The 27,693-nt window shown below is 45.8% G+C and overlaps 1 protein-coding gene and 1 long non-coding RNA gene across 4 annotated transcripts in view; one reads left to right on the plus strand and one right to left on the minus strand.

Annotated features, from left to right (window-relative positions):
* On the minus strand, window positions 1–17,059 carry LOC106005733. Its single transcript, XR_001179312.2, has 6 exons — window positions 16,924–17,059; window positions 12,213–12,327; window positions 11,348–11,515; window positions 3,702–3,938; window positions 1,642–1,757; window positions 1–57 (listed from the first exon to the last, which is right to left on the minus strand). It is a non-coding gene; the product is annotated as an uncharacterized LOC106005733 (long non-coding RNA).
* The window catches only part of E2F8 (E2F transcription factor 8), a 17,770-nt gene continuing 6,976 nt past the window's right edge, over window positions 16,900–27,693 (plus strand). Inside the window, exons 1-7 of one of the 3 annotated variants that reach the window (XM_004752121.3) lie at window positions 16,900–17,034; window positions 18,223–18,350; window positions 20,550–20,828; window positions 21,172–21,328; window positions 23,272–23,586; window positions 24,011–24,172; window positions 25,998–26,135. In XM_004752121.3, coding sequence (XP_004752178.1) covers window positions 18,336–18,350; window positions 20,550–20,828; window positions 21,172–21,328; window positions 23,272–23,586; window positions 24,011–24,172; window positions 25,998–26,135 — 1,066 coding nt within the window. In that variant the 5' untranslated portion in view covers window positions 16,900–17,034; window positions 18,223–18,335. Of the gene's footprint in view, window positions 17,047–17,410; window positions 17,899–18,222; window positions 18,351–20,549; window positions 20,829–21,171; window positions 21,329–23,271; window positions 23,587–24,010; window positions 24,173–25,997; window positions 26,136–27,693 lie in introns of those variants that run through there. The other 2 variants (XM_004752120.3, XM_004752119.3) reach the window with 2 other exon arrangements.

The raw sequence follows: 27,693 nt of genomic DNA on the forward strand, positions 1-27,693 counted from the left end.
TGGCTGAGTAAGGCAACCTCTCTGACCTCGGCTGCAGCAACTTCTTGCTAGACATGTCTGCAAAGACAAGGGAAACAAAAGCAAAAATGAGCTATTGGGACTTTATCAGGATAAAAAGCTTTTGCACAGCAAACAATCAACACAACTAAAAGGCAACCTACAGAATGGGAGAAGATATTCACAAATGACGTATCAGATAAAGGGTTAGTACCCAAAATCTATGAAGAACTTACCAAACTCAACACCCAAAATACAAAAAATCCAGACAAGAAATGGGCAGAAGACATGAACAGACATTTCTGCAAAGACGACATCCAGATGGCTAACAGACACATGAAAAAGTGCTCAACCTCACTCAGCATCAGGGAAATACAAATGAAATCCGCAATGAGATACCACCTCACACTAGGCAGAATGGCTAAAATTAGAAAGTCAGGAAATAACAGATGCTGGCGAGGATGAGGAGAAAGGGGAACCCCCCTATACTGTTGGTGGGAATGCAAGCTGGTGCAACCACTCTGGAAAACAGCATGGAGGTTCCTCAAAGAGTTGAAAATAGAGCTACCCTATGACCCAGAAATTACACTACTAGGTCTTTATCCAAAGGATACAAACATAGTGATTGGAAGGGGCACATGCACACCAGTGTTTATAGCAGCAATGTCCACAAGAGCTAAACTATGGAAAGAACCTAGATGTCCTCGACAGATGAATGGATAAAGAAGATGGGTTATGCCCATTTCATTGATGAAGGCACCAAGACATAGGGAAATTTTACAATGTAATTAAGGTCAACCAGGTAGAAAGAGATTGAGCCTCATTAAATCCCAGATTTTTCTGATTCTATAGCTCCTATGCCAATGCTTCTCAATCTACCTGGTGGGGAAAGGCCAGTGGGTGATAACAGAAAAACAAAATGGGAAAAAAATTATAAAATACCATATGTGCTTAGATGTCATGCCAATATCAGAATTTTCAAACACTTGCAGCATTTGTACTTGTCTCACACAGCCTGGCAGAAACACTTCTGTCTAGACCGGACTCTAGAATAGCTCTGCATTATCCCCCAAAAAGAGTTGGGTATTCCTGACTTTCTAGGTGGTCTGGGGACTGGCGTTGAGGCTCCATGAGAAAAGTTCATAATCTCTTTCACCCGCAGGGAACTTGATAATTTCACAAATCAACTTTCCATTGATTTGACCCCTTAAAGTTCTGGGAGGTGGGGGTTCGTTTTCTAACCCCCTCCTCCACCCCCACCTTGTCTTCAGATAAGAAAACCTACTTTTCCCTATGGCCAGGACACCCCTTCCCTGGGGTCCTCACTAGGCTGACTCCTCATCAGCCTTGGGGTCTCTACTCAGCATCACTTCCTCAGAATGGCCCTTCCTGACCACCTCATCTCGATAGCACCTCTGACCCTTCTGCTCACCATGCCGTTTCACTCCATCACCATCAAAAATTGTCTCTTTGTCTGTTTACCAGTTTTTCTCTTCCCTTTTTATAAGACCAAGTCCAGAAGGGCACAAACCTCTCAGTTCATCGGCTTTCTCCCCAGTACCTGGCAGAGTCAGGCTCCCTGAAGGATTTGTTGAATGAATGCAGTAAGAGCACAGAACCACAGAGTGGTAAAAGATAGCTTACCTCGGGTCAAAATCAAGTACATGCAGGAGCTGGAAATCAAATCCAGTCAGCGATTCCCCAGATAATGTTTATGTGTCTCCTTCTCTGAGTCAGGCATCAAGCTGGGCCCTAGGGGGCTGGTGGTGGGAGAGAGAGGTCAGCTCCCATCCTGCTGGGGGCTTACAGATCCAGTGCCAAACCGAGGGGCTCCTCTCTGCCTTTCTGCCTCTTTCTGGTCTCTTCCATTTGTATGTAATCTTCTGCCTACGATGAACAGTTTCTCACAAACAACTGTGTTATCTTGTAAGTAGGGATTATTATTACAACTCTTTCTAGGGTTGCCAGTTAAAACACAGTTCTATTTGAATTGCAAATGAACAATGAGCAATTCTTCAGGATCTGTGTGTCCCATGCAAATACCCAGGACATATTTATATTGAGAAATTATTCGTCGTTATCTGAAATTTAAATTTAACTAGATGCTCTGAGTTTTTTCTTTCTTTTTTTCTTTTTAGTCTGGTAATGCTACACATTTATAGACAAGGAGACTGGGGCTCAGTGAGAGCACGCTGACTTAAAAAGTTTGTCCCTGGGGCACACCACCAGTAGGAGAGTCACCACCAGCCTGTCCGAAATTGGCTGACTCCTCATTCTCTCTCAAATACCCTGTGCTTCTGTGGCCAAGCCAGCTCCTGCTGTCCAAATCCACGTACTCTGAAGATCAGCTTGAAGTTGAAATACCTCCTTCACCTCCAGTAAAAAAAGCAGTTTTCATGTCTATATTTTATTATTTTTAGTGAATCTTTTCTGATTATAGAAACATACCTGTAATACATTCACACGATGGAATACTACACCTCAGTGAAAAAGAATGGGTTTCTGCTACACACAACCACCCAATCAGTGAGTTTGGGGGTATTTATACATATCGACTTAAACAAATGATATTGAACAGGAGTCCAGATAGGGAGGAGATCCTGTCTAACTCCATAAAAATGAAGTCCCAAAATAGGCAAAACCAACCTGTGGGGACAGAATAATGATTCCTGGGGGGGATCGAGGGTGAATAAGAAGAGACATGAGGGACTTTTTGGGCTTTTGGTAATGCAGATCTTAATCTTAGTGAAGGTTACACACATGTATAAATATATGAATCCAAACTATTTGGTTGAGATTTGCACACTTTCCCATTTGTATGTTATGTGTCCATGAAAAACTTAAAAAGTAATAATATTACATGCTCACTGTTAAAAATGAATTAAGCATGGACAAATCTAAAAGAAAAAAAGAAGTCTGTATGTACCACTGGGAGACTGCACAAGCAACATCTTAAAGTGTATCCGTCCAGATATTTTCCCAGAAGCATTAAATTTTGACGAGCATTTCTTACAAAAGGATTTCAGGATCTACTACCAATCACCAGAGATGCTAATTTATTTAGGAGTCTAAATTTCTGGACAAGTCTTTCACTTACCCAGAAAGCCCTGACACAACTAGATTTAATTTGAACATTTTTAAAAGAGCATGGAACAATTAACATCAAATAAATGGAATTAAAATCAAATTGAACACAGTCTTTCAATGATATGACTTAGAATTTGATTTTAAGTACAGTAATGAATATAAAATGAAAGCGTGAAGGCAGAAAAGAGCTCAGGGGGCCTCCTGGGACCCAGAGTGCCACCTGCCGGTCATGGTCTGCAATGACATCCCACCATCCTCAGGTGAAAGCATGGTCTCCCTATTTATAAGCCCCAAATTTTATTCCCCCTTTTCTTGTATAATTTGTACCTGTCCCAAGAGTTTCCCAGAAATCTTTGCTTCCCTGATGTATTTCACATCTCCTAAAACAGAGGAGTAAGTTAATAAATATTTGTTAAAGAATAAATGAAAGGATGGATGAATGGACGGATGGACAGACAAAATAGACGGGCGTTCTTGAGCGTCATTGTGAAACAAGGGAGCAACCTCTGCCTTACCCATTCTCTTTGTTTTTCTTTTTAATAAAAATGAAGATCTGATATCCCAAAATACAGTAAAATGATTAGTAGCCAAACTAATACACATCTTCACATAGTTACCTTTTAGTGATGAGAGCACCTGCATTCCACTCTCTTAGCGTATTTCCATCTGCATATTAGGGATTTGGAGACGGTCATCCTTCATTACTGCAACTTTGCGCTCTTTGACCAACATTTCCCCCATTCCCCAGCACCCGTGAACCATGGTTCTCCAGCGTGGCTTCTATACGTTTGACTTCTTTAGATTCCATATTTAAGCGAGAGCATGTGGGGTTTTTCGTTCTTTTTCTTCATGGGCTTTTTTGGGAAAGAAGATAACCACTGGGTGAGACCAGATGAATGTGAAGGATTATTATGACACCCAAAGCAGGGGGTGGAGGAGTCAAATGGTGACCAGGGTAAGTGGCGAGGCTGTAGAAACAGGCACCGTGTAAATAACAGGAAACAAATATATGTGAAAAGTCTTGAGCCCGAACTTAATAGGCATCTGACAGGTGTCACCTCTTTCCCTTTTCCTCTTCCTCCTTTGCAGGCTGGCTCATAAATCCTTTCTGCAAGGACCCACTGAACTAAGGATGGAAATTTGTCCTCTCCTGGGCTCACTCACAGGTGAGGTGATGTTCGAGGTCTGTCTGGTACCAGTTCTGAAACAGGCCAGGGTCCCCACGCCTGCAGGTGTGAGCTGGCCTGTCAAAGCCCTCCTGAATTAGGAAATGTGGTTCCTATGACATTGCTGTCGGGCCATCTGATAGCGAGGTGCCCATGAGTGTGTCCACTGTTGACAGCCCCTGACAAGCACCACACTGGTCCTGCTTTTAGATGCCGCACAGTGGGTCTCTGGCCTGCAGCGGAAAGAGTGTGGACAAGGTGTCAGAAGGCTGGGCTCTGCCACTCGCTAGCTAAGTGACCGTGAGCACATTGGGTTGCCTTTGCCAGGATATAAGGATATAAGCCTCATCAGGACAGTGTAATGAGATGATGCCTGGGAAAACACTATGTAGAAGGGTGTGGCTGTTAATAAAACCCCAAATGAACATTATACCCCAGATGTGACCTGAGTGAGCTCAGAAACTACGGGAACCGTCGCCTGCTTTGGTCCGGATCCAGCTTCCCTTTATGGAATTGCTTCCGTTTTAGCAGTTACATCACCATCTTAATCACGTGGAGCTTCTGGCCCACCAAGACCTGCTGGCTTCTTAAAATCTGGGTTGTGCCCCCATAGACCACCCTTCATTGGGGCAACCGAACTTTCCGAAACTAAATGGGAGACTTTGTGCTCCATTTGCACTGGGTAACCTTGATCTTGCTGCTCTGGACCATCTATACAGGCTGTTAAAATGTTTTTCATAGAACTTTGGCAATTCCATACGTTCTGTCTCCCTGCCATCTTGATGATAGCCGCACATTTCAACAGTGTACAATCCGGGCATTCGTTCATTCAATATACATTCACTGAGCACCCACTGTTGCCTAGACACTGTGGCAGGAGCTGGCAGACACAAGGGGTCTATCTGACAAAGGGTGGCAGGCACCAGGGTAGTAATCGCAGTGCTGTGGCCGCTGGGGGCTCAGAGAGTGGGGCATTCCCAGGGCTACCAGTAGCAGGGGGAAGGTTTCCCAGTTCAGAAGATGGGGCAGTGGTCAGTGGCCGTTCTCCTTTCTTTCTTTCTTTTTTTTTTTTCTTTTAAGATTTTACTTATTTATTTGAGAAAGAGGGCATGAGCAGAGGGGGAGAGATAGAGGGAGAGAGAGAAGCAGACTCCCTGCAGAGCAAGGAGCCGAATGCAAGACTCGATCCCAGTACCCTGGGATAACGACTTGAGCCCAAGGCAGACACCCACCTGGTGGAGCCACCCAGGCACCCTTTCCTCTTCTTTCTGAGCACACCCCTGGACTCTGCTTTCCAGCCCTGATAGTTCTTGGTGCTCCCACAGGAATGACCAGATCTTTCTTCCTGGGCAGGTGAGGACAGGCAGTCCACTGTGATGCATCCCTCATGATTTCCTCTACCTTCCCAGCAAAGAAACTGCAGGTAGCAATGGCCTCCTCTTAGCTTTCTAACCTCCCCACCCCAACCCCCCGCCAGTGCACACGCTCATTCTGCAAATATTGGCAGATTGCCCCCTTTGGACCAGAACCGTGTTGGGTTCCATGGCGTTCTCTTAAATCCTCTCTGAGTTCAGAATCTCCACGATGGGGAGCAGGGTGACCCTTCTCCACAGGGAGAACCGTTTCCCTAGCCCTTTCATCCCAGCCAGGATGAAGATCTGAGTCTCTGCATCCCTACCCCCCTGGCTTAGCGCTCCCAGGCAGTGTGTAAAGGTGCCAAGGGAGGGAGGTGTGAGGTGTCACTGCACACCTTATGCTCTTGGTCCCTTCCTTAGCAGACTGCTGTGATGAGAAAAACCTGAACTCTGAGTAAGGCGACATAGACTTGTATCCCACCCCTGCCACCAATCGATGCTGTGACTTTAGGTACAGCCCATAGAGCCAGCTTCGTAGACCAGACCTTTGGGTCCCCATTCATCTCGAGTATTTTGATTCTTTCTATGCTAATCCCTAATTCCTGGCTGGATCTTTCACTCTCTTCTTGTCTAGCTTTATAGAGGAATAAAAAAAAGTCTTACAAAAAAGAGGCAGAAGGAAGGGAAAAGAGGTTAGCCAGCCTTCCTTACAACGGAACCCGTGCTGGCAATAAGCAGTCCAGGAGTGAAAAACAATCGCAAAAGGCTATAACCTCAGAATATCCCCAGTCTTCCTTGCCAGAAACTTGATTTCTTTTAGGCCTGGCCTCATCTTGGCCAGACTCATGTTCCATGCTAATTGTCAAGACGGCTCAAATTATTCATGGAATTTCTCCGCTGGAATGGTTTGGGGGGGCTCTCCTTTGCAGATGCATTCCTCCTTCCCTGCCTTCAAGCCTTCCTAGGACTGAGCTAGCTGGACAGGAATCCCTTCACTTTCTCGGGTCTTGTTTCCTCAACTGTAAGCCAGGAAGCTGGTTCCTCCCAGCTCTCGAAGGTCTTGGTGCTGATGACAGGTGCCTCAGCCGGCGTTTTCACACGCAGTTCCCCACCAGCAGCAAACCGCGGAGACGCACACATACATATGCAGAAAGGATGCCATCCGCCGATTAAATGCAAAAGGAATTATGCGATTAGCAAAGGACGTGGATCACACACATGAGTCTAACTGCAGCACCTGTGAACGTTCCCTAAATTAGATAAATATGGGCTTCCAGTCACTCCGGTACACAGACTGAATGGTAAAGTTGAGCCAAGTATAGAAGTTGATTATGAGATAGGAGTGATAAACACGGGATGTGCACGAAGCCAATCAAGATTATTAGCCATTAGTAATCATCTCACGCCTAAGGTGGCGTGTTCTAGGAGGCCCGGGCCCTAGAGTTGACAACTGTGTAATGAAGTTACCATGTGTCCCAAAACACGAAACACATTCCTTCATTTTTACATCGCACCTGTCACCTGGGGAACTCCAGCACCTGGGACTGGTGACACTGGCTCGTCGACTGGCCCGGTGCACGTTGCTGAAGTGGGCAAGACGTCACGTACTGACCTAGAAAAGGAAGCCTGGGTCCTACCATTCTCAGACTCTCCTGAACCTGTCACCCACGATAAATCTTTAAGTCTGTGAGGTAGCTCCTGCATCAGGACCATCCACGGAGAGTGACACGGTGAGAATCTAGGTGCTGGAGACAAACTCTGTGAATTTGAATCCTGTTCTATCATTAATTCTTTGACAAATCAGTTGAATTCATTGGGCCCTGGTTTCCTCATCTCTGTCACGGGGACAATAGTATCACCTATCTTCTGGGGTACATGCAAGGAGTAAAGGAATCATTATCTGTAAAAGTACTCAGAACACTGTCTGGTACAGAGTACACACCCAAAAAGTGGCTTATTTCCTCCCATTTAGTTTCCCCTCTTCATTAATTCATTTATTCAGCCAAGTAAGGGCCCACCATGTACAACGCACCACGCTCATGACCATGTCTATAGCAGGGAACGCACGCACGCATGCACGCACGCGTCCCACCATTACACTGGGATTAAAGAGGAAGTGTTACGTATTTACAGAATGCTCCAGGGTGCGTTATTCCATCAAGGCAACCGGAGAAGTCTTCATTGAAGACAGGCCAGGACGAGATTTTAGCAGAGGGGAAACGGAGTAGAAAAATGTGCAACAGGGACGCCTGGGTGGCTCAGTGGGTTAAGCCTCTGCCTTCGGCTCAGGTAATGATCTACAGGGTCCTGGGATCAAGCCCTGCTTCGGGCTCCTTGCTCAGCAGGGAGCCTGCTTCTCCCTCTGCCTGCTCTGCCTTTTCTGCCTACAGTTCTCCATACTTCTGCTATCTCTCTGACAAATAAACAAATAAATAAAATCTTAAAAAAAAAAAATATGTGTAACATTCTAGGCAGAAGGTGCAAAGATGCTTAGTCAGAAGATCCAAGGCAGGGGCACCTGGGTGGCACAGTCAATAGGGCCTCCGACTCTCGGTTTCAGCTCAGGTCATGATCTCAGGGTGGTAGGATGGAGCCTTGCCTCAGCTCCACACACAGTGTGGAGTCTGCTTGGGATTTCCCTCTGCCTCAACGCCTCTTGCTCTTGCTGTCTGGGTGGGAGGGATGGGGTGGCTGAGTGATAGACATTGGGGAGGATGTGTGTTGTGGTGAACGCTGCGTATTGTGTAAGACTGATGACTCACAGACCTCTATCCCTGAAACAAATAATACATTATATGTTAATTTAAAGAAAAAAAGGAAAGCATGTTTATGGAGAGGATAAATGACAAGTAGGTATTATATTATAAAAACCAAAGTTTAAAAAAAAACTGTGAATATGAATCGAAAAAACATTGAAAGAAAATGTGTCGTGACATTCATAGGTGATATTTTATATCTGTATCAATATATCTATATTTGTGTATTTATATAAAATACATAAATAAATCTTTAAAAAAAGATAACACTAAAAAAATAAATATCCAAGGCAACAAACATCAAGTTATTGCCGGAAGTGATGGGTGAAGTTGGAAATCCGCTTTTTGGTCATTTGTGGCTGGGGGTGGGAAGTAGAGGGGTGGGTCTCAATTTCAAGCCCTGAGTATTAATTTTATCCTGTAAGTCACAGAAATCCCTGGAACATTTCAAATGACACACTTTAGGACAAAGAGGTTAAAGGAAGATGACTGTGGCAGGTGAGCAAAAAGGATGGACAAGGAAAAGACTAGTAACAATGTGAGCTACGATGCTACTGCAACAGTCCAAGCATGCTGTAATGGGGGTGAGAATGAAAAGAAAGGCAAGGGACATTGGGAAAGACAAATGACAGGACTCCGTGACTTATGAGCTCACTCAGTGAGGATATACAGAGCAAGGATAAAGAGGAGGAGGAGATGACGTTATGGTTTTGAATGTGAGTAGCATGGACAGAATAGGAAGCTTGCTGGTCAGCAAGATTCTGATTCCCAGTTGCACAGAGCAGAAGTTCAGAACATGGGCTTAAGAGCAGAACAGTTAAGGATACCTGCTATGCTATCTGCTAGCTGCGTTATTCCAGCCAGTTTTAACCTCCCAGAGCTTTTCTCATTTGCAAAATAGGGATTAAAACAACATACTTCTCACGGACGGACGTGAAGATTAAGAAAGAGAATAATGTGATGAAAACGTCAAGCACCTGCAAAGTACCCGCCCGAAGAGAGCACAAAGTCAATGCCAAACGGAAGAATGCCAGGGCCCCCAGAGGATACAAAAGTATTTAATGATACCCTGCACTCGTATACTACTGCACAAATATTCATGTTTCGATGATTTGGAAGCTCTTTCCAGATCTGGCAGAACCTCCAATATCATAACATACTGTCAACGTACTGTCGGTTAAAGCCCCGAAAGCACCAGTTGGCACATGCTTGGGTCAGGTTAAAAACAAACCAGCTCACTGTACGGCTTGAGCCACAGGGAGACAGAGGAAGGAGCAGAGGGGAAGAATCCTTGCTAATGGAACTGGACCATGAATTTGGGTAAATTCCTCCCATATTCTCATCAAGGACCCTATCGTTTTCCTTCTCACGCCTCTCGGGCAACACCAGCTTCCACAAACCTTTCCTGATTTCCTGTGACAGACGTAGTGGTGAAGATCCCAGGGGCTGCTGACCAGTCAGCTGTGGTGTGTGAACTTCAAAGGCCCTATTGACACAGCTGCAGGCCCCTGGGCCAGGGGCCGGCGGGGGCGGGGGCAGGCCTGTCTGAAATGCTTGAGCCATACCTCGAGAGCAGCAAAACAGCAAAGGGACCCATAAACTATCCCCAGTTCTCAGAGGGAGCTCTGTTATTTAGGCAACAAAAAGTCACTGGGCCAAAGCAACCTGGTTCTGTCAAACGGCCCCCTGGAGTTTGGAAATTACAGGCCTAAATCTAGATCTAATCCATTTTCTCTCACTGCAGAGCTCTGCTCACAGCTAATGTCTTATTACAAGCAAAACTGCCCTTCAGCCAAAGCTGTGAAGTTTTCAAAAGTACCGGGACCCTCTGTTTAAAAATAAAACAAAAAGAGAGCAAGCCGTGAAGCAGTCTGTTGGTCTGCCTGTCATATCTCAAAGCCTGTGCCTCTTCCAGTCTCCAAGGGGGACTCAGCGTCAGCATTGAATCATACTATGTTGGAAGATTCAAGGAAGCAAGTCTGCCACCACCACCACCACCCCACACCTGCAAATCACAAGGGAGATGCCTGCAGCCCAGGAATTGTGTGGCATGTCTACGATCACGCAGCACGTGACAGTTCCTATGGTGGAAATCCATAAGTTAGCATTATTAAAAAGACGATTTCCTTATAATCAATAAAAATTAATGTTTTCAAACATTTTTTTATTTTACATTTGTTGACTCCGTTGGTCCCACACCATCAATGAAGTCTTTATGTCACTGGCATTTCCAGCCCCTTTCACAGAAAAGGAATCTGAGGTTCAGAGAGGTACATGGCTTGCCCTAGGTCACAGAGCTGGCAGGTACCACAGCCAGGCTTAGAACCAGAGTCCCCAGGTTCTAAGCCAGTCAGCCAGTATTAACCAAATCCAGTTTTATGCCCCAAGCCATGCTTAGAGATAACCATGGGAGAAGAGATACAGACAGCAGAGAACAGGAGAGGACATATGTACTAATAGAGCGAAAAACTAGACAAGAAACCTTAAATTATGATGCACTTATTAATTCTACTAAGAGATAAGAGTATGTTATCTTAGAAAATTTTTTCTTGTTCAATGTATTTTTCTCAAGCATTCTATAAATTAAGTCCAAAAAAGAGCTAAGGCAGACCGCAGGTTCCAAAGACCTGCCCCCACAGCTAAGCACTGAGCACAGCTGCCCTGTAGCAGGGGGTGGAGGGAGGCAGCTGAAGGGGACAGAGGATACAGACCCAGGCAGTCAGGAGGTATGATTTCCTGCCCCAACGGTCTGCCTCCTGGGAATCTCTTTCCCCAGAGCGATTACAACCAGAAAAAATAAAAACAAAAATGAATATTGATTTGTCTGGGTTATAACAATGTATAGTAAATAGTACCTACCCAAATGTGTAAATGTCATGCTCAGTCCTTTGTGTCCATTATTCCATCTCACCCCCACGGCAACCCTTCAAGCTGGGTATTTCAGTGAGGAGGAGAATGTAGGGCTCAGAGAGGTTAAGTAACTTACCTATGGTCACACAGATATCATGATGAGGTGACTTTGAACCAAGGCCTATTTCTCTACACAGGCCTGACTTGTATCCACATCCTATCCTTGTTCCAAGAAGATAACAGACTAGAAGATGACTCTCCTTCTCCCTTCTCCAAACCCTAAGTTTCCCTCAGAGGCGACCATCTAGGATATGACACAGACAGGACATTTTCACAATGACATCAAGATAACGAATACCTAAAAATTTTGGTTAACCAGTATCTTTCCCTTTTCCTTAAAAAAAAGATCATTTTGCATTATTCAAACCAATTTAAAAATAATTCTCATTTCAGAGATTGAGTTAGGAATGAAGCTTAGCGCTATTTAAAAAGCACATGTAAAACTATCCATTTTGTGGGCGGATTCTAAAGCAATTACTGCAACTGATTTCCGCACTGAAAAACACTGTGTGTTTTTATTGAGCATTTGCAGTTAAAGCTGAGAAGGAAGCTATCTCTTTCTTTTCAGAAGATCCTAAGTATTTTGTCAGCAAAATGAATTACGTATGTCTTAAATAATCTCTGTACTGTATGATAAAGCTACACAGTGGGATTCTACCACAGTAGAATAGTGGTAGTGGAATTCTACCACAGTATCATGGGCTACATAAGGTCAGACCAGATCCTGGAAACCAGGAGCTTACGGGGAACTCACAAGTGACAAGGAGGCAGAAGACACCTGCTGGGGAAGAAGTGGGATGCTGGAGGGCTCAGTGACTACTTGTAACCCTGTTGGGGGTGCCGCCGACCCTGGCCTGCCTTGGCTCATCAGGAACCTTCTGTCTTCCGGGCTCCCTGCTCCCGAACACAACAGCGAGCCAGCCAAGGTTTAACTGACTTACTGAAGCGGACCTCAGTGATCATTCCAGGAGAAAGCAGGCCTCCTCCTGGGATTCTGCAGCAGCAGTTAGACAGGATCAGAAAAGCAAGCAACTTCTTCAAATGAAGGCCATGTCCCTGGAAAAGAGAAAGAGAGAAAGAAGAGTGGTAAGTGAAACGCGGGCCTTGCTGCTGTGATCTGAGGGGAGCTACTGTGCCCCGTGGCTGGTGCCAGCGCTCCCTGGGCTCAGAGGAAGTGACCCATACATGTGGCTGAAAGGAAGAAAAAAAAGAATGTGCGTTCTTAGGGAAGAAAGATGCCTACCTAAAACTAACTAAATAAGTACAATAGAAGAAGAACATAGAAAAAAGTCATGTTTGCTAAATTGAGGAGTAGCAGAGAGGTCTCATATATAGGAGAAAAATAAAATAGTAACAACAACAACAACAATGTGTAGTAGTAGTAGCTAACACTTTGTGCCAGACACTGTCCTACTGCATGACTGTAAATTCCAAAAGGGCAAGGACCTTGCCTCTTTTGCTCACCTGTACACACAAAGCACCTCATTTGGGGCTTGAGAGTATAGTAGGCATTCAGGATACTGTGCTTTAGTAAATGAATAGAGCAAACAGAGTTATGAGTATGGGAGGGGGGTAGAAATACTATTTAGCTAAAGTAAAAAAAAAAATTTTTTTTAATTTTATTTATTTATTTGACAGAGATCACAAGTAGGCAGAGAGGCAGGTGGGGCAGGGGGGTAAAGGAAGCAGGCTCCCCGCTGAGCAGAGAGCCCGATGCAGGGCTCCATTCCAGGACCCTGCGATCATGACCTGAGCCGAAGGCAGAGGCTTTAACCCACTGAGCCACCCAGGTGCCCCTAAAGTAAAAAAAATGTTAAAGCGTGATAATTATGAGTTCATTTTTTCCAACACTAAGAACCAACTAGGTGTCAGGCATTGAACTTGGCCCTGATGATAAAGAGGTTAAAGGTAAGGTATCTTCTGGGCTTGGTGAGATGGCACTCAAAACTAGGGCCTTATTCAATGAACCAACATTTATCAAGCCCCTGCTCTGGGCCAGGCACCCAGCTGGGCACCTGGGGGAGAGAGAGATAAGGAAGTCCCCTTCACTGCCCTCCAGGAACTCACAGAGGTAGAGGAGGAGTGTCTGTAACAGGGATAGATGTACAGGGCTGCGATCAAGACAGGACTTGAGAAATCTGCCCTCTGAAGGGGATCAGAACAGTTACCCTTGATTACCAGACTTCAAACAAAGGGTAATAATTGCTGATCAGGGAGGTTATGGGATTCCTCCACTGACTGGGACTTTTTCATGTAATAAATTCCTGCCCCCAACTCCCAGGAATCTGTATATATACTTTGTTTTGGTGCATATATATATATATATATATATATATATATATATATATATTTTTTTTTTTTTTTTAATGTTCTAGAACCTGGAGGAAAAGGGGTTTTTCCAATCTACAAATAAGCACTGAGACTACATGATCCTTAGCTCTATGTCAACTTTAAGATCAGATGATACAGTAATAGAATGAGGACAGAACAACTCAGACTTGAATTCTATAAAAGGGTATTTGGTGTTCAGTTATCCCCAAAGCATTTAAAAAATTTAGATGCCGTAACTGCTCGATACATGGCAGCAACTGTTGCTGCTGCAGCTGAGTCCAGGGCTACAAATATCCATCCAGGGCTCATTGAGTGAGGTTTCCCAAAGGAAGTCAAGGAGAGCTGAAGGGGACTTCTTACCCAGCCGCCTACCACTGCCAGCAGGCTCTGACCAAATCTAGCTCCACAGTGGGCACAAGCCAGCTCCAGGCTGTCCCACCTCCTGCATCCCTTCCACTCACCTGCCTTAAACCCTGCCCAGATCCAACCCAGCACAATTCATTTGGGGGCAGAGTAAATAACTAGTTAAAAGAACCTGGGAGGACTGAGATCTGGTAGTGAGCAGCTGTGACCTAAGCCAGCACATGGGGACTTGTGACGATTTAAGCTCTAGACAGCTGTTTTGCGGTGGCTATGCCAACTCATTTTGCCGAAAAAGCCCAATGCTGCATTGCCCCACCTGGTCGAACTTGGGAGGTGGAGGAGCAAGACAAAAAAAAGGTCTAAGAGCCCAAGAGATAGAGCACCTCCCTTTCTAGCCCTGGGCCCGCCTGGTTGGGGGCGGGGAGCTGCTCTTTTCACACCCCTCCCCCCAACACCCCCTGGGAGGCTCTGGTGATGATGAAAAAACAGGTCTAACTTCAGTGAGACACAGATTATACAACATGGTGAACCTGAAAAAAAATGAATGAATGAATATTCCCTTGGATTTTATAACTAGTAAATGGGAAACATGTTGGATGGGAAAGTAACAAAAAAGGTTTCAAACCTGTCCCCTCCTCCTTCCTTCTGAGCTATGCAGTAAACATTAAAGTTTTCAGTGGTCTTATAGCTTCCCTTTATATTTGTGCCGAATTTCACATCAACATGAGACAGCGCCGAGTGGAAATGCCTTAGCTTGCTTTTATTAGGTTTACATAAACGACCTGTTACAACTTTTAAAGTAGTTCATTTCACTCTTAGTAGAGCTACTTTTTTTCTTTTCTTTTTTTTTTTTAGTAGAGCTACTTTTCATCAGTGACTTGGATTTTTATTTTACATGCTTCAATAAGATATGACAATTGTCATTCAAACTAGAATTACTATACCCCACTTTTCCTACTGTTTGCTTATGCTGGGATACCAGGAGGGGTGGAAGCTTACAGACCTGAAGAACATAGCTTTCAGTGGAAAGCCCTTAGGAGTAAACAGATTGGCTTCCAATCTGAGCCCTGCCACTTAGGGACTGTTCTGTTAAAATGCTCTTCTTCACTTTCGTGACACCTGGTGAACACCTTTGCTGAGTATTAATGAGATGCCTTCTGTGCAGGGTCACCAGAGGTGGCTGCTCCTTGTACTGTTTGCCTTACAGGTCCTTGGCACTCAGACACCTGGGGCATCAGTGGCCATATAGAGATGCGAACTCGTGAGTCAACGCCTCTGAACACAGGAGAGCGGGAGCACTCCTATAAGCGCTGGGGATGGGGAGTGGAGAGAGGGGGCAATAATCTGAAACAGATAGTGGCAAAAGCAGAAACACCATCGGCCCCCTTCTGCTGATGCATGTGTAAGCACACCTTTATCCAGAAAAGAAGAACCTCAAGAAGAACCAGTTGTTTAGTGCTGTCGGTGGTGACTTCTGCCCAATGACCTTCGCTTTAGTTTAAATCTGAGACTTTCTGCACAGAACCCCGAAAGGCGGGCTTTCAGGTGGAAGTGCCCTCCTGAGCAACACCTGCCTGAAGTAAATGCGGCCCGTGCCCCCCCCCCTACGCTGGCGGCAAGGGGAGGACAGGGGCACCACAGCCCCTGCGCACCCCAGGATCGCAATCCACTGTTCACAACGCGGGCCCCCGGCCCTACGGTCGGTCGCTGCAGCACTGCGACCCCAGCCTCTGGATGACAACATCCCCGCCTTTAAACAGCGTTCTCGGGACTATGGGAATGTCCCGCGCTGTAAGTCAGCCCTGGTGATTCACTGACACATGCGTGAGCCTAGGAGATCATGGACAAGGGCCTTGCTGGAACTTAGAGACGCGAGAATACAAAAGAGAGGGAAGAACTCACACCAAACCGTCGGGAGATGGGCGCCCTGATCTAGGCGCGGTTGGGCAATACACGCTGTACCGCAACTCCCGCGCAGGTCCCCAGAAAAGGGGAAACGCTTTAAGGCAGAGAACCGCGGGGCGAGCCAACACCGGCGCACACAATCCAGGCACAGGCAAGGCAGCTCTGCCGCCCTGGGCCTCGGTTTCCCTGTCTACAAAACGAGAGCTTTGGACTAGAGCGTCTCCCAATCCTGCTATTAATCTAGAACTCTACAATATTCCATTCTGAAGCTGTCCGAGGCTCGGAAACCGGAAAAAAGAGGGGAAAGTGAGGGAACACGACAAGGGAGGGGAAAGGGAGGAGCGGGTGGGAGATCACGAGAGGGAAGACGACAGTCGCCCGGAAAACGCTTGGCGGGTTTTCAACCTTCCTACACCTCCTCCCACACCTGAGTTCTCACGTCTCGGCCGAGGCCCCACGCCCGTCGAGTTTGGGCACCAGTTAGCCAGGCTTCTCCCTCTGCACACCAGTTCCTAGAAGCCACGGGGCAGGTGGTGGGCAGCACAATGATGCACGCCAGAAATGCAAGGGGGAATGGTCCCGGCTGGGGTCCGGAGGGCAGGTGAGCGGATCCAGAGCTGGGCAGGGAGTGGGACCGCCAGCCTGGGAATCGCAGAGCGCCCGCATCTCAGCCCCCATGCTCCGGGAGGGCCAAACTTCATTCCCCAACTTTAACAAGGGGAGGGGGGGTGTTCGGGGGGGAAAAAAAGGAAAAAAAAAAAGTTGCTGAACTTTTCCCCCAACTCTGTCGTGGAGGCGGGACCGGAGGGCGGTCCCTACACCCTGATTCGCCGCCGCCTCCTGTCTGGAGGCTCCGATTGGCGCGCGGGGTCCGGGGCCGGGAAGAGCGGGCGTGGGGGAGGGGAGCGGCCCTCCTAGTCCGCGGGATCGGCTCGCGCCGGGAGCGGGTTAATTTCAAATCGGGGGCTTGGCTGCTCCTGGACGGTCACGCTCCCTCTGCCCGCCCGCCGGCCCGCCAGTCCCGGTCCCGGCGTTTCCCTCCGCGGCACCCACCTCGGCGCGGCGTGAGGACCGACTGACGGCCCGACACGCGGGCTCCCGGACCTGAGCGGGGAAGGGGCGCTGAAGAGTCCCCGCTCAGCCCCCGCCGGCTCCAACCGTGAGGTGAACTGACAGGTCAGCGGGACGCAGAGGGATGCGGCGCCCGGCCCGCCCGGCACCGGGAGAGGGCTCGGGAGGGCAGCGGCGGAGACGGCCGTTTCCCGCCTCTCGCTCCGCCGGGGGCCGTAGAGGGAGGAGCTGAGCTCCCGCGCAGAGGGGAGGGGGCGAGCGAGGGGGAGGGGCGGGGATACCGCGGTTCCGGGCGCGGGTTTGCCCGCGCTCAAGCCCCGCGCAGCTAAGGGGCGGTGCCGGCCACGGTCCGACTTTCCGCGCCAAATTTTTAAATCGAAGGCGGAAGGTCCGGACCCGCCCCTGGAGCCGCCAACCAATCGCAGGCCCGCACCCAGCTCCCTGATTGGTTAGGAATCGTTGCCCTGGGAACCGCGGAGATGCTGTCCGGGAACCGCGGGGCTGGTGGCGCGCGGACAGGGCCCTGGGGGAGGGGTAGTAAGCCGGGCGGAGGGGGAAGTGCGCCGGGCGCGGAGCGGGTGGCGGCAGGGGTACGCTACCTGGTTGCTATACTGAACAAATGCAGACTCTTCGGTAAGATCCAACATCGTGGCGTGAACTGGCCACACGAACTCAGAGTACACAGAGCTCTGCATCTATAAGAATGCCTTAAAAGAAAAAGTCTTAATCATAAGGCGCTCTTTAAATACCCAGAGTACTTTTGGAGCTTAAGGACTGAATTTGGGAGTTTCCTATCAAGCTATTTCCCGAGACTTTCCTGCTGACCCCGTGCACGTGTGTATCAGGGGAAAAATACAGGCATCTAGATGCAGACTTTTGTCGAGATGCTTGGGGTCGTGTCTGCTCTGCCGGAACCAGGGCTGGGGCGCTGAGTCCCGAGCCCTGACCTGTGAACAGGTGGGTGCTTGTGCTTACGACGGTCCTTTTGGTGGGGTCCGGAGAATGGCGCGCCTTCTCTCAAGGTGGGAGCGGACTGTCACTGGAAGTTCTGTCGTTTGTTTAAGTCTCCTGACAGCAGATCGGTTTGCTGAAGGAATTTATTGGCATTTGATGAAGTTCTCTGTCCAGTAGGGCTATCTCTGGTCGGGAATAAAATGTAAATGTAATTTGTCATTTTTCGTTAGTCTTTGTTTAAGTGGCCTGTGGTGTCCATGAGGGAATATTCAACGAATCTCCTGGTTTTGTTTTTTTTAACTTTTTCTATTTCCTTTTCTTTTTAAGGAAAATAAACTTTTTAATAGAATTGATTGGACTACTTAAACCATCAGGGTGTTGGGAGAAACTCCAGATTTTTCATTTTTAAAGAAACTCTAAATGTATGAAAAATTTACAGAATGGAGAATGAAAAGGTACCTTTTTAACTTTAGTATTCATCCTCTCAGTTTTAAATGCAATATCCTGATTTAACCCCATAATTTTCCATATCCAATATCTTATTAATGCCACCTCCCATTTTAGTTAGCTTCTGTAAAAACCTAGAAGGAAGGCAAATTTAATTTTTAAAGAGGTGAAGAGTTTGGCCAGAGGTAAAGTAATCTAAAGTTTTTGATGCTTTGATTTCAAATGGAAGTCTCAAAGAGATAAGCAGAGAGAAAGGTAATAATAAAATTTGAGAATAATAAAATTTGTTAGCTCCTTTATGATATTTCTAAGAATTCTTGAAGGATTAGAATTCTGAGAAGGTATTTGACATGATTTGAATTTAAGATGATTTTCTACCAAATCGGGAGCTTCTTAAACTTGGGGGCCACAACACTGGATTTGTGAGCTAGACATTTTGTAAAATAACCAAAGAATTGTCAGTAGGGGTGTCTTGACTGATGTCCAACAGTAGTTGGTTAAAAAATGAAAAATGCAAAGTTCCTCAAAGGTTTCGATATCAGTCAAGTAAGAGAACTGCTATCTTTTCTGATAATCTGAGGCAAAGGACAGCAGCCTTTAGAGAGATGGCAATCTTGGGTAGCCACCGTGGCATATACTTAAGAGGGTCCCCCTCGTATCCATCATACTGATTTCCATGTAAGAACACCATAGTTGGACTGAGGATGTTTGGGGTCAAGTCCTGTGCAACCTCTCTCAGCCGGGGTCTCATCTTCTGCAGAGGAGGACTACAAGATTTGGTAAAAATTACAAATAATAAATCCCAAGGAGTCAAAGACATGTTAAACAGTCCCATTAATCAAAGTCACCGAGGAATTAGTAAGTCTCTGTGTTCTTTCACTTTATGGCCATTCCAAGATCTTCTCTAAAATAGCTATAGGTGGTAAGAATGTGTGAAGTCCCCCAGTGGCTAGAAGTAGAACAAACATAGTATCCATTCATATTTGTGCTGCTATTAACTTACCCTCATGTCTCAGTGGCAGTCCTGCCTCTGCCAGGAACTAGCTTTATGACTTTGAATAACTAATTTTCTTTTTCTGGGCCCCATTTTTCCTTCTATAAAGTGAAAGGGGTAGGGGCGCCTGGGTGGCTCAGTCAATTAGGCATCTGCCTCCGGCTCAGGTCATCATTTAGGGGTCCTGGGATAGAGCCCTGTATTGGGCTCCCTGCTCAGCGGGAAGCCTGCCTCTCCCTCTCCCTCAGCTCTTCACCCTGCTTGTGCTCTCTCCCTCTCTCTCTCAAATACATAAAATCTTAGAAAAAATAGTAAAGCAGCAGAGGTAAATATTGAAAGAGCAGACTTTCCTTTGCTCTTAGGCACTCTGGATTTTGCTTCCTACTACGTTTTGCCTCTAAGTATGACCATAGGCTAGCTCTCACCCTTATCTTCTTGGCTTTCTGACTTCTACATCAATGGTGTTTTACTGAGCATTCAGTGCATGCTGCCATTGGGCCAGGTGGACACACACAGAGGAATGGGACGTGGTTTCTGCCATATAGGCTTTTACTTACTGCAGTGTCATGTGTAAAAGTCATTTCTAGGAGTTTTGGATCACTTAAGTCATCAGTCCCGTTAGGAGAAGATGAGTGAAAGGTATATGAAAACTCTCTATACTGCCTCCAACACTTCTTTACATCAAAAATTATGTCAAGTGGTGCCTGGGTGGCTCAGTGGGTTAAAGTCTCTGTCTTCAGCTTGGGTCATGATCCCAGGGTCCTGGGATGGAGCCCCGCAGTAGGCTCTCTGCTCAGCAGGGAGCCTGCTTCCTCCTCTCTGCCTCTCTGCCTCTCTGCCTCTCTGCCTCTCTGCCTCCTTGTAGATCTCTGTCTGTCAAATAAATAAATAAAATCTTTAAAAAAAAAATTATGTCAAAAATGTTTTAAAATTAGGTCTTCAAAGTCTTTGTTTTTTTTTTTAATTCTTGGAACATAAAAATAAAAATGTAAGTCTGTGCTTTACTGCAAGATTTAAATGGAATTTAGCTAGTAAAAAGATAGTAAGTGTCACGTGATCATTAGAAGACAGTTACTAATTTAATCAACTCTCCAACCTCATTAGGCATGTTTTCCTTAGCAATATTCTATTTATTGTACAATTTCTGAAGTCTAAAGCTGTCTGATAAGTCCTGTTTTATAGTGGGTTTCATTGTTTACTTGTTTTAAACCAGGAAAATCTCTTTTTTGAGCCACATAAAAGAGGACTCATGAAAACACCTCTGAAGGAATCCACGGCAGCAAATACAGTGTTGACAGAGATCCAGCCTGACTTTGGCCCTTTGACCACACCCACCAAGCCCAAGGAAATCTCCCAGGGAGAACCGTGGACACCAACAGCAAACCTGAAAATGCTCATCAGTGCCGTGAGCCCCGAGATCCGAAACAGAGATCAGAAGAGGGGGTTGTTTGACAGCAGGAATGGATTACCTGAGACCAAAGATTGTTTACATGTAGGTTTGCAGAAGACTGGGTGGACACTGGTGGGCGTGTGTGTGTGTGTATGTGAGAGAGAGAAAGCATTGCCACCTACAGATTGTTATTCGCCTGCTTCCAAGCATGGGAAAGGTTGGACTCCATCAAATATATAACACCAGGAATTCTGAAGCCTTTGACTTATTTTCAGTTTAATCTTCCTTTTTAGATCTGCCAAGCAGTTTCATACTGGTTCCCACCTGTTTCCCCCCAATTCTGCCGCTGTCGAAGTTAAGCGTGTTAGCCCTCGAGTGCAGAGGACCCTAATAAACCTGTCAACTTGATTTCCGGCTCAGACGTTATTTACCTCTTCTTTTGCAGGAACACTTATCCGGAGATGAATATGAGAAATCCCAGCCCAGTCGAAAAGAGAAAAGTTTAGGATTGCTGTGTCATAAGTTCTTAGCACGCTATCCTAACTATCCCAACCCCGCTGTGAATAACGACATCTGTCTTGATGAAGTTGCCGAGGAACTGAGTAAGTACACAGAGGGTTCAGGGAGAGGGTTAGTAAATAAAGTGACTCCGTGGACTTGCTCCCTCGGACCCACGCTCATCTAGCCAGTGTGTGTAATGACACAGTCGTGCCATGTGGAGATGATAAATCCCCAAAGCCCTATTAATTTAAGAAGGAACGCAGAGAGTTTCCAATTTCAGCTTGTCTTCAAACAGAAGGACAAAATGACAATGGAGATTTGCTTCTGATTGCATTTCAAAAGCTCAGAAGCTGTAAAGGAAGGCAACATTGTTTTAGGAGTTGTTTCATAAACAGCTACAACTTTGAACCTCTGTGTCTGTTCTCTCCTCAAAGAGCTGGGCTGAGGAATGGGATTTTCATGGTTTCAGATGGGCACGCGCTTCTGTGAACAGAAGCTGGGCTTTAGCGCGCCCTGCCACTCAGCTATGTGTTCGTGTCTGGCAAAAGTTAACTGTGTTTCTCCTGCTCCTTGACTCCTTTCTTCAGATACTTGAATCTAGTGACAGCTACAAAGGGGTCTGTGGCCAACTGGGGATATCTCTGGAGTCATGAAAATATCACAATCTGAACCTGAAGAGAGGATGCAGGATATTTTAACGTAGCACCATCACTTCCTCAAAGGAATTTTATTCTTCAGATACATGTTTATAAATATCAACTTGATTTCCCATTTTAAGAATATGCCTTTCAGATTCATCTATTCGCATATCCTTAATTAGAGCTACGTAGGCTGTACCTTTAATCTAGCGGGTAGCTGTTGACCCCCTACTGTGTGCCAGGCAACGGTTGTTAAAGCTTGGGATGCCATCCATGAATGGCAGGAATAAAGTCTTCCCTCCTGTGGAACCTACTTCCCAGTGGGGCCTAATAGATAAGTATGCAAGGGACAGACAATAAGGAGAGACGATGACAGGTATTATACAAGGCACATAGTAAGCAAGTAAGAATGATGCCTGTTGGAAGGTAATACATGCTGTGGAAAAAATAAAAGGTAGAACAGGGCAAAGGGGAACCAGGAGTGCTGGGAGAGTGCTTTGCAACATTAAGTGAGGTGGTCAGGTCAGACCTCCTTGAGAAGACGACATCTAAGCAAGAACTTGAAAGAATGGGGAGGGGTCTGGGGTGGGGAGTGGGGAGGGCTTCAGGAATGGCAGTTCCAGGCAGAAGGAATAGCTCATTCCAAAGGCCTTCAGACAAGGGCATATCTGGCTGTTTCCAGGAACAGCAAGAAATCTCGGTGCTTTGTGCCTATCATATGACAGCTGTGTGTGTGTATGTGTCTGCGCGCGCACGCGTGCACACGTGTGCACATTCACATACTTTGACAAATAATATAAAAAAAACAGGTAATGTGTGGAATTTCGATCTTAAAGATTTATTTTTGCCACTTACTGGCTCTATATCTTGGGGTGAGCTACTTAGCCAGCCTGAGCTACTGTTTCCTCCTCCGGAAACTGAATAATAATACCGGCCTCACCAGTTGACCATAGACATTTCCTCTGGCTGCATGGCCCATAGTGGGCCCTCAATGAATGCTTCCTCTCTAAGTCATATTCTTGGTACCCTGTGAGATCAGAAACATGTCTTCCTCGTCCTCACAGTCTTTGTCAAGTGTAATTAAATTCCCTCATCCAGACCCACTGATCAACAGACAGTGGGAGAAAAAGTTATTCTGTTCTATCCACATTACAAAGTCTGATCCTAGGGGCGCCTGGGTGGCTCAGTGGGTTAAAGCCTCTGCCTTCGGCTCAGGTCATGATCTCAGGGTCCTGAGATCAAGCCCCGAATTGGGCTCTCTGCTCGGCAGGGAGCCTGCCTCCCCCTCTCGCTCTGCCTGCTTCTCTGCCTACTTGTGATTTCTGTCTGTCAAATAAATAAATTTTAAAAAAGAAAAAAAAAAACAAAGTCTGATCCTAGTACGTATAATTGCTCATTCTTTGCAGATGTCGAGCGGCGACGCATTTACGATATTGTGAATGTCCTAGAGAGTTTACACATGGTGAGCCGCCTGGCCAAAAACAGGTACACTTGGCACGGGCGACATAATCTCAACAAAACCCTTGGGACTCTGAAAAGTGTCGGGGAGGAGAACAAGTACGCCGAGCAGATCATGATGATCAAAAAGAAAGAATATGAACAAGAGTTCGATTTTAGTAAGACTTACAGTATAGAGGATCATATCATCAAATCAAACACGGGCCAGAACGGACACCCAGACATGTGTTTCGTCGAACTCCCTGGAGTGGAGTTTCGGGCAGGTAAGGGATGGTTGGAGACGCCGGGCTGCACTTCTCAAAGGCCTAGAGGCAAACGTTTCTTCTAGAATACTGTTCTAACACTGCTGTGGTGGCTATGGCTGCATTTTTTTTTTTTCTCAGTGTTCCAAGATCCATTGTTTATGCACCACACCCAGTGCTCCATGCAATTCGTGCCCTCCTTAATACCCACCACCAGGCTCACCCATCCCCTCACCCCCTCCCAAACCCTCAGTTTGTTTCTCAGAGTCCACAGTCTCTCATGGTTCGTCTCCCCCACTCCGATGTCCCCCAATTCATAAGATGTTAAAATGCAGCAGTTGTCAACTGTCTGATCAGGTTGTGGTATTTTTAGCCTTGTTACTTGAGAAATTACTTGTCCCTTCATGAATTTTAATTCTCTAATCCTCCTCCTCCTTCTCCAAAGCTTCTGTAAACAGCCGCAAAGACAAGTCTTTAAGAGTGATGAGCCAGAAATTTGTGATGCTGTTTTTGGTGTCAACGCCTCAGATAGTCAGCCTAGAAATTGCTGCCAAGATTTTAATTGGGGAAGACCACGTGGAGGACCTGGATAGAAGCAAGTTTAAAAGTAAGTGTCATGAGCGCCGTGGACTTTTGGGCCACTTCGTAAACCATAAAATCTTACCTATGAACCGACTGCCAAATACATTTGCTATACTGACATCATCTCTAATTACACTTTTGTGCCTTCACTTCATCTCAGAAACCATGATTATACTGTCTTTCGCTAACTTGTAGGCTTCAAAGATATGTATATAAGTACTCTTTATATGTCTGGCACTCTAGCTTATAAACAGTTCCTTAAAAGTTAACTCCTTGGGTGCTGTAACTTTGTCCCCACTTTGCACATGCGGACTCTGTGTTGCCCAAAGTCTAAACGAGCCAGTAAAATGTAAAGTGGGTCCAGACCCAGGTCTCTGCTCTCGGATGTAAGCGTGTAAATAACTCTCCTAAAATCGTTCCCTAGAAGTGACCTATCTGCAGAGCCCTTGGTTTGCCATTTTGAAAGAATGGTTTTAGTTAGATCCGCTCAGAGCAGGAAAAAGGCTTGGACAGGTTTCTGATGCTGAGCTCTGCCCACCCGGCAGGGACAGGCTTTGCAGGAGCCTCTAGGAAGAGAAGCATGTGGAAAGTGGGGCTCAGCAGAGGGCGCCTGGGTGGCTCAGTGGAAGAAGGCCTCTGCCTTTGGCTCAGGTCATGACCCCAGGGTCCTGGGATCGAGCCTCTCCCTGCTGAGCAGAGAGCCTGCTTCCCTTCCCCTTTCTCTGCCTGCCTCTCTGCCTATTTGTGAACTGTCTGTCAAATAAATAAAATCTTAAAAGAAAAAAAAAAGAGAGAAGACCTTTCTTTTAAAAAAGGCTCAGCAGATGGGAAGAGCCTGTTGCGTGCCCACCTTTCCTGGGACCACATCCAGGCAGGACATGAGGCTAGCCTAAACGGGGCGCATAGTGAGGAGTGCCCAAGAGCTCAGACTCCTTTCCCATCCCTGTAAAGCTGCACTAGTCCCGCGAGATTATAGTCAGACATTCCCAGCTTGATAGTGTCTCTATAAAGACAAAATTAAATCAAGGGTAAAGGCAATAATACCAGCAATTGGCTTGGGAGATGTGCAATTTCAGAAAACAGTCCCCGTATTACTGATGGGCCGCCTGCTTTTTCTGACTCACCAGGCTGCTTTCAGCTCTCCATTTCACTGGTTAGTCACGGCATCAGAAACCATTCTGGGAACTGCAAATGTGTCATTTGCCAAATCGCCAGGGAATTCAGAACCTTCTGGCCTGGCTTTGAAGAAGGAGCCCAATTTGTGATTTTGTACTATCAAGCCAGAAGTAGAGACAGAATTCTCATAACAAAACTTTTTAAGATGCATTATGTAAGATTTGTAGATTTCACAAATCTCTGCTTTGCATATAATATAAAGACAGTATAAAAATTTACAAATTTTATGGGTATAGAATCTCCCATGCTTATGATCCTAAATAAATCTCATTGTTATAAACTGTCACAAGCATAAAAACAGTACATTTATCATCGGTGCTTTATCTATTCATAAAACTCTTCTGAATCCTCATTAGAAGATGACCAGCAATGGAAAATTTTTATTAAAAAATTTGTAACGTAGCTCCCAATAGAAGGATCTCATGAAGGTTTTTTGCAACTGTTGTCATTTCAAAATTCAGTACCTACAGCAGCTGAAGTCTTTTCCATATTTAAAACTATTTTTTGTTTGAATTAAAGCAGTAGCACCAGAATAACTTAAAAGAGTTACATTTTCCTCTGTCTGTCGTTGATGGCTAGGATAGCTCTCTGAATATACATGAAGTCCTTATGAAGCAAAGTCCTTTGATCTTTCATTATTCCATTAAGTGGTATATATACCTTTTATTTTCCAGCAAAAATTAGGAGGTTGTATGATATAGCTAATGTTCTCAGTAGCCTGAATCTTATCAAGAAAGTTCATGTTACAGAAGAAAGAGGCCGAAAACCAGCTTTTAAATGGACAGGCCCAGAAATCAGTCCGAGTCCCAGTGGTACGTATTTGCTTCCCTTTACTCCTTGCTTCGTTGTTCTGAATTAAGGCACATTGGGAGATATTCTCTCTTCCCCTCCCTGCCTACCTTCCCACATGGAAAGAACGTATATAAGTTGTTGGAAAGACAAAGATGGTGCCACTAGGGAAAGTTTGGCTATGGGCTCCATCAGCAACCTGCAGTATAAAACACCACCTGCCAAGAGGCAGAATCTGTGTGTCTAAAAGAGCCTGCACACACTGAGAATATGAAATGAATTCATTCCAGTATTAATATTCTAGTCTCCATCTTGACTCCGGGGCTCTGACATTTTACATTCCACCAAGGATCCCACGCCGAAATGTTTAAAGTGACAAGAACACAGGCCATGGAGGCAGAGGGGAGCTTAGCCACTTATTAGTTCTGTGGCCTTGAGCAAGTTGTATCTCCAAGGCTGTTCCCTCGCCTGCAAAATGGGAAGAGTAGTGGTACCTTTGCAGTGTTACCACAATTCTGAATATGCATTGACTCTTGAACAGAACAGTGTTTAGGAGCGCCGTCAAAATATGCATATGACTTTGACTCCCCCCAAACGTAACTACTAATAACCTATCACTGACCAGAAGACTTAGCAATAACATAAAGTCGCTTAGCAAATACTTTGTATGTTATATGTATCATGTACCATATTCTTACAATGAAGTAAGGTAGAAGACAGAAAATGTTACTAAGAAAATCATAAGGAAAAGAAAACACATTTATAATACCTCACTATAAAAAATCCACGTAGTCATTGCCGTTCAAGAGTCTACTGTAATCTCAGAGAGAGGTCCCTTGGTGCAGGGATTCAGAGTGTCGGTTCAGGGGCCAGACTGATGGGTTCATATCCCAGGTCCATGTTCACCTGAGAGACCAAGGTCACAGTGTGTTAATATCTCTGAGATGGGGATGCATTTCCTAAGAAGTTGTTGAGAATGTCTTACTCCATTTAGGCTGCTATAATCAAATGCCATAGACGATGGGGGCTTATAAACAACAGAAGTTTATTTCTCAAGTTCTGGAGTTTGGCAAGTCCGAGATCATGGCACCAACAAATTCATTGTCTTGCCAGAGCCTGCTTTCTAGACTGCTTTTTGTCATAACCTCACAAAGGTAGAAGGGACTAGAGAGCACTGTGGGGCCTCTTTCATAAGAGCCCTAATTCTATTCAAGAGGGCTCCACCCTCCTGACCCAAGCACCTCCCAAAGGCCCCACCTCCTAACAGCATCCCATGGAGGGTTGGGATTTCAGCCTGTGAACTTGAGGGGCCCAAATAGTCCATCCATCACCGTGAGGGTTGCCATATTTTATCGGGTTAGGACTCCACAGATTAGAAGATGCCCAGTTTGGAGTGTGTATCTGTAAGAAAGAGAAACCATAGTGCTTACACTAGCACATCACTGGTTGGCTATAAGACGCAAGGGATTTCAGCGATGTTAACGTGTGAAATCTTACCTCAGAATTCGGTTAAAATTAGATTAACAGGGTTTTGTGCCCAAAGACTTTCAGATAGCATCTGCTCCAGGCCCAGTGCTCTGT

The sequence above is a fragment of the Mustela putorius genome, unplaced genomic scaffold, assembly GCF_011764305.1.
Source record: "Mustela putorius furo isolate JIRA1106 unplaced genomic scaffold, ASM1176430v1.1 tig00003859_pilon_pilon_pilon, whole genome shotgun sequence".
NCBI classification, from domain to species: domain Eukaryota; kingdom Metazoa; phylum Chordata; class Mammalia; order Carnivora; family Mustelidae; genus Mustela; species Mustela putorius.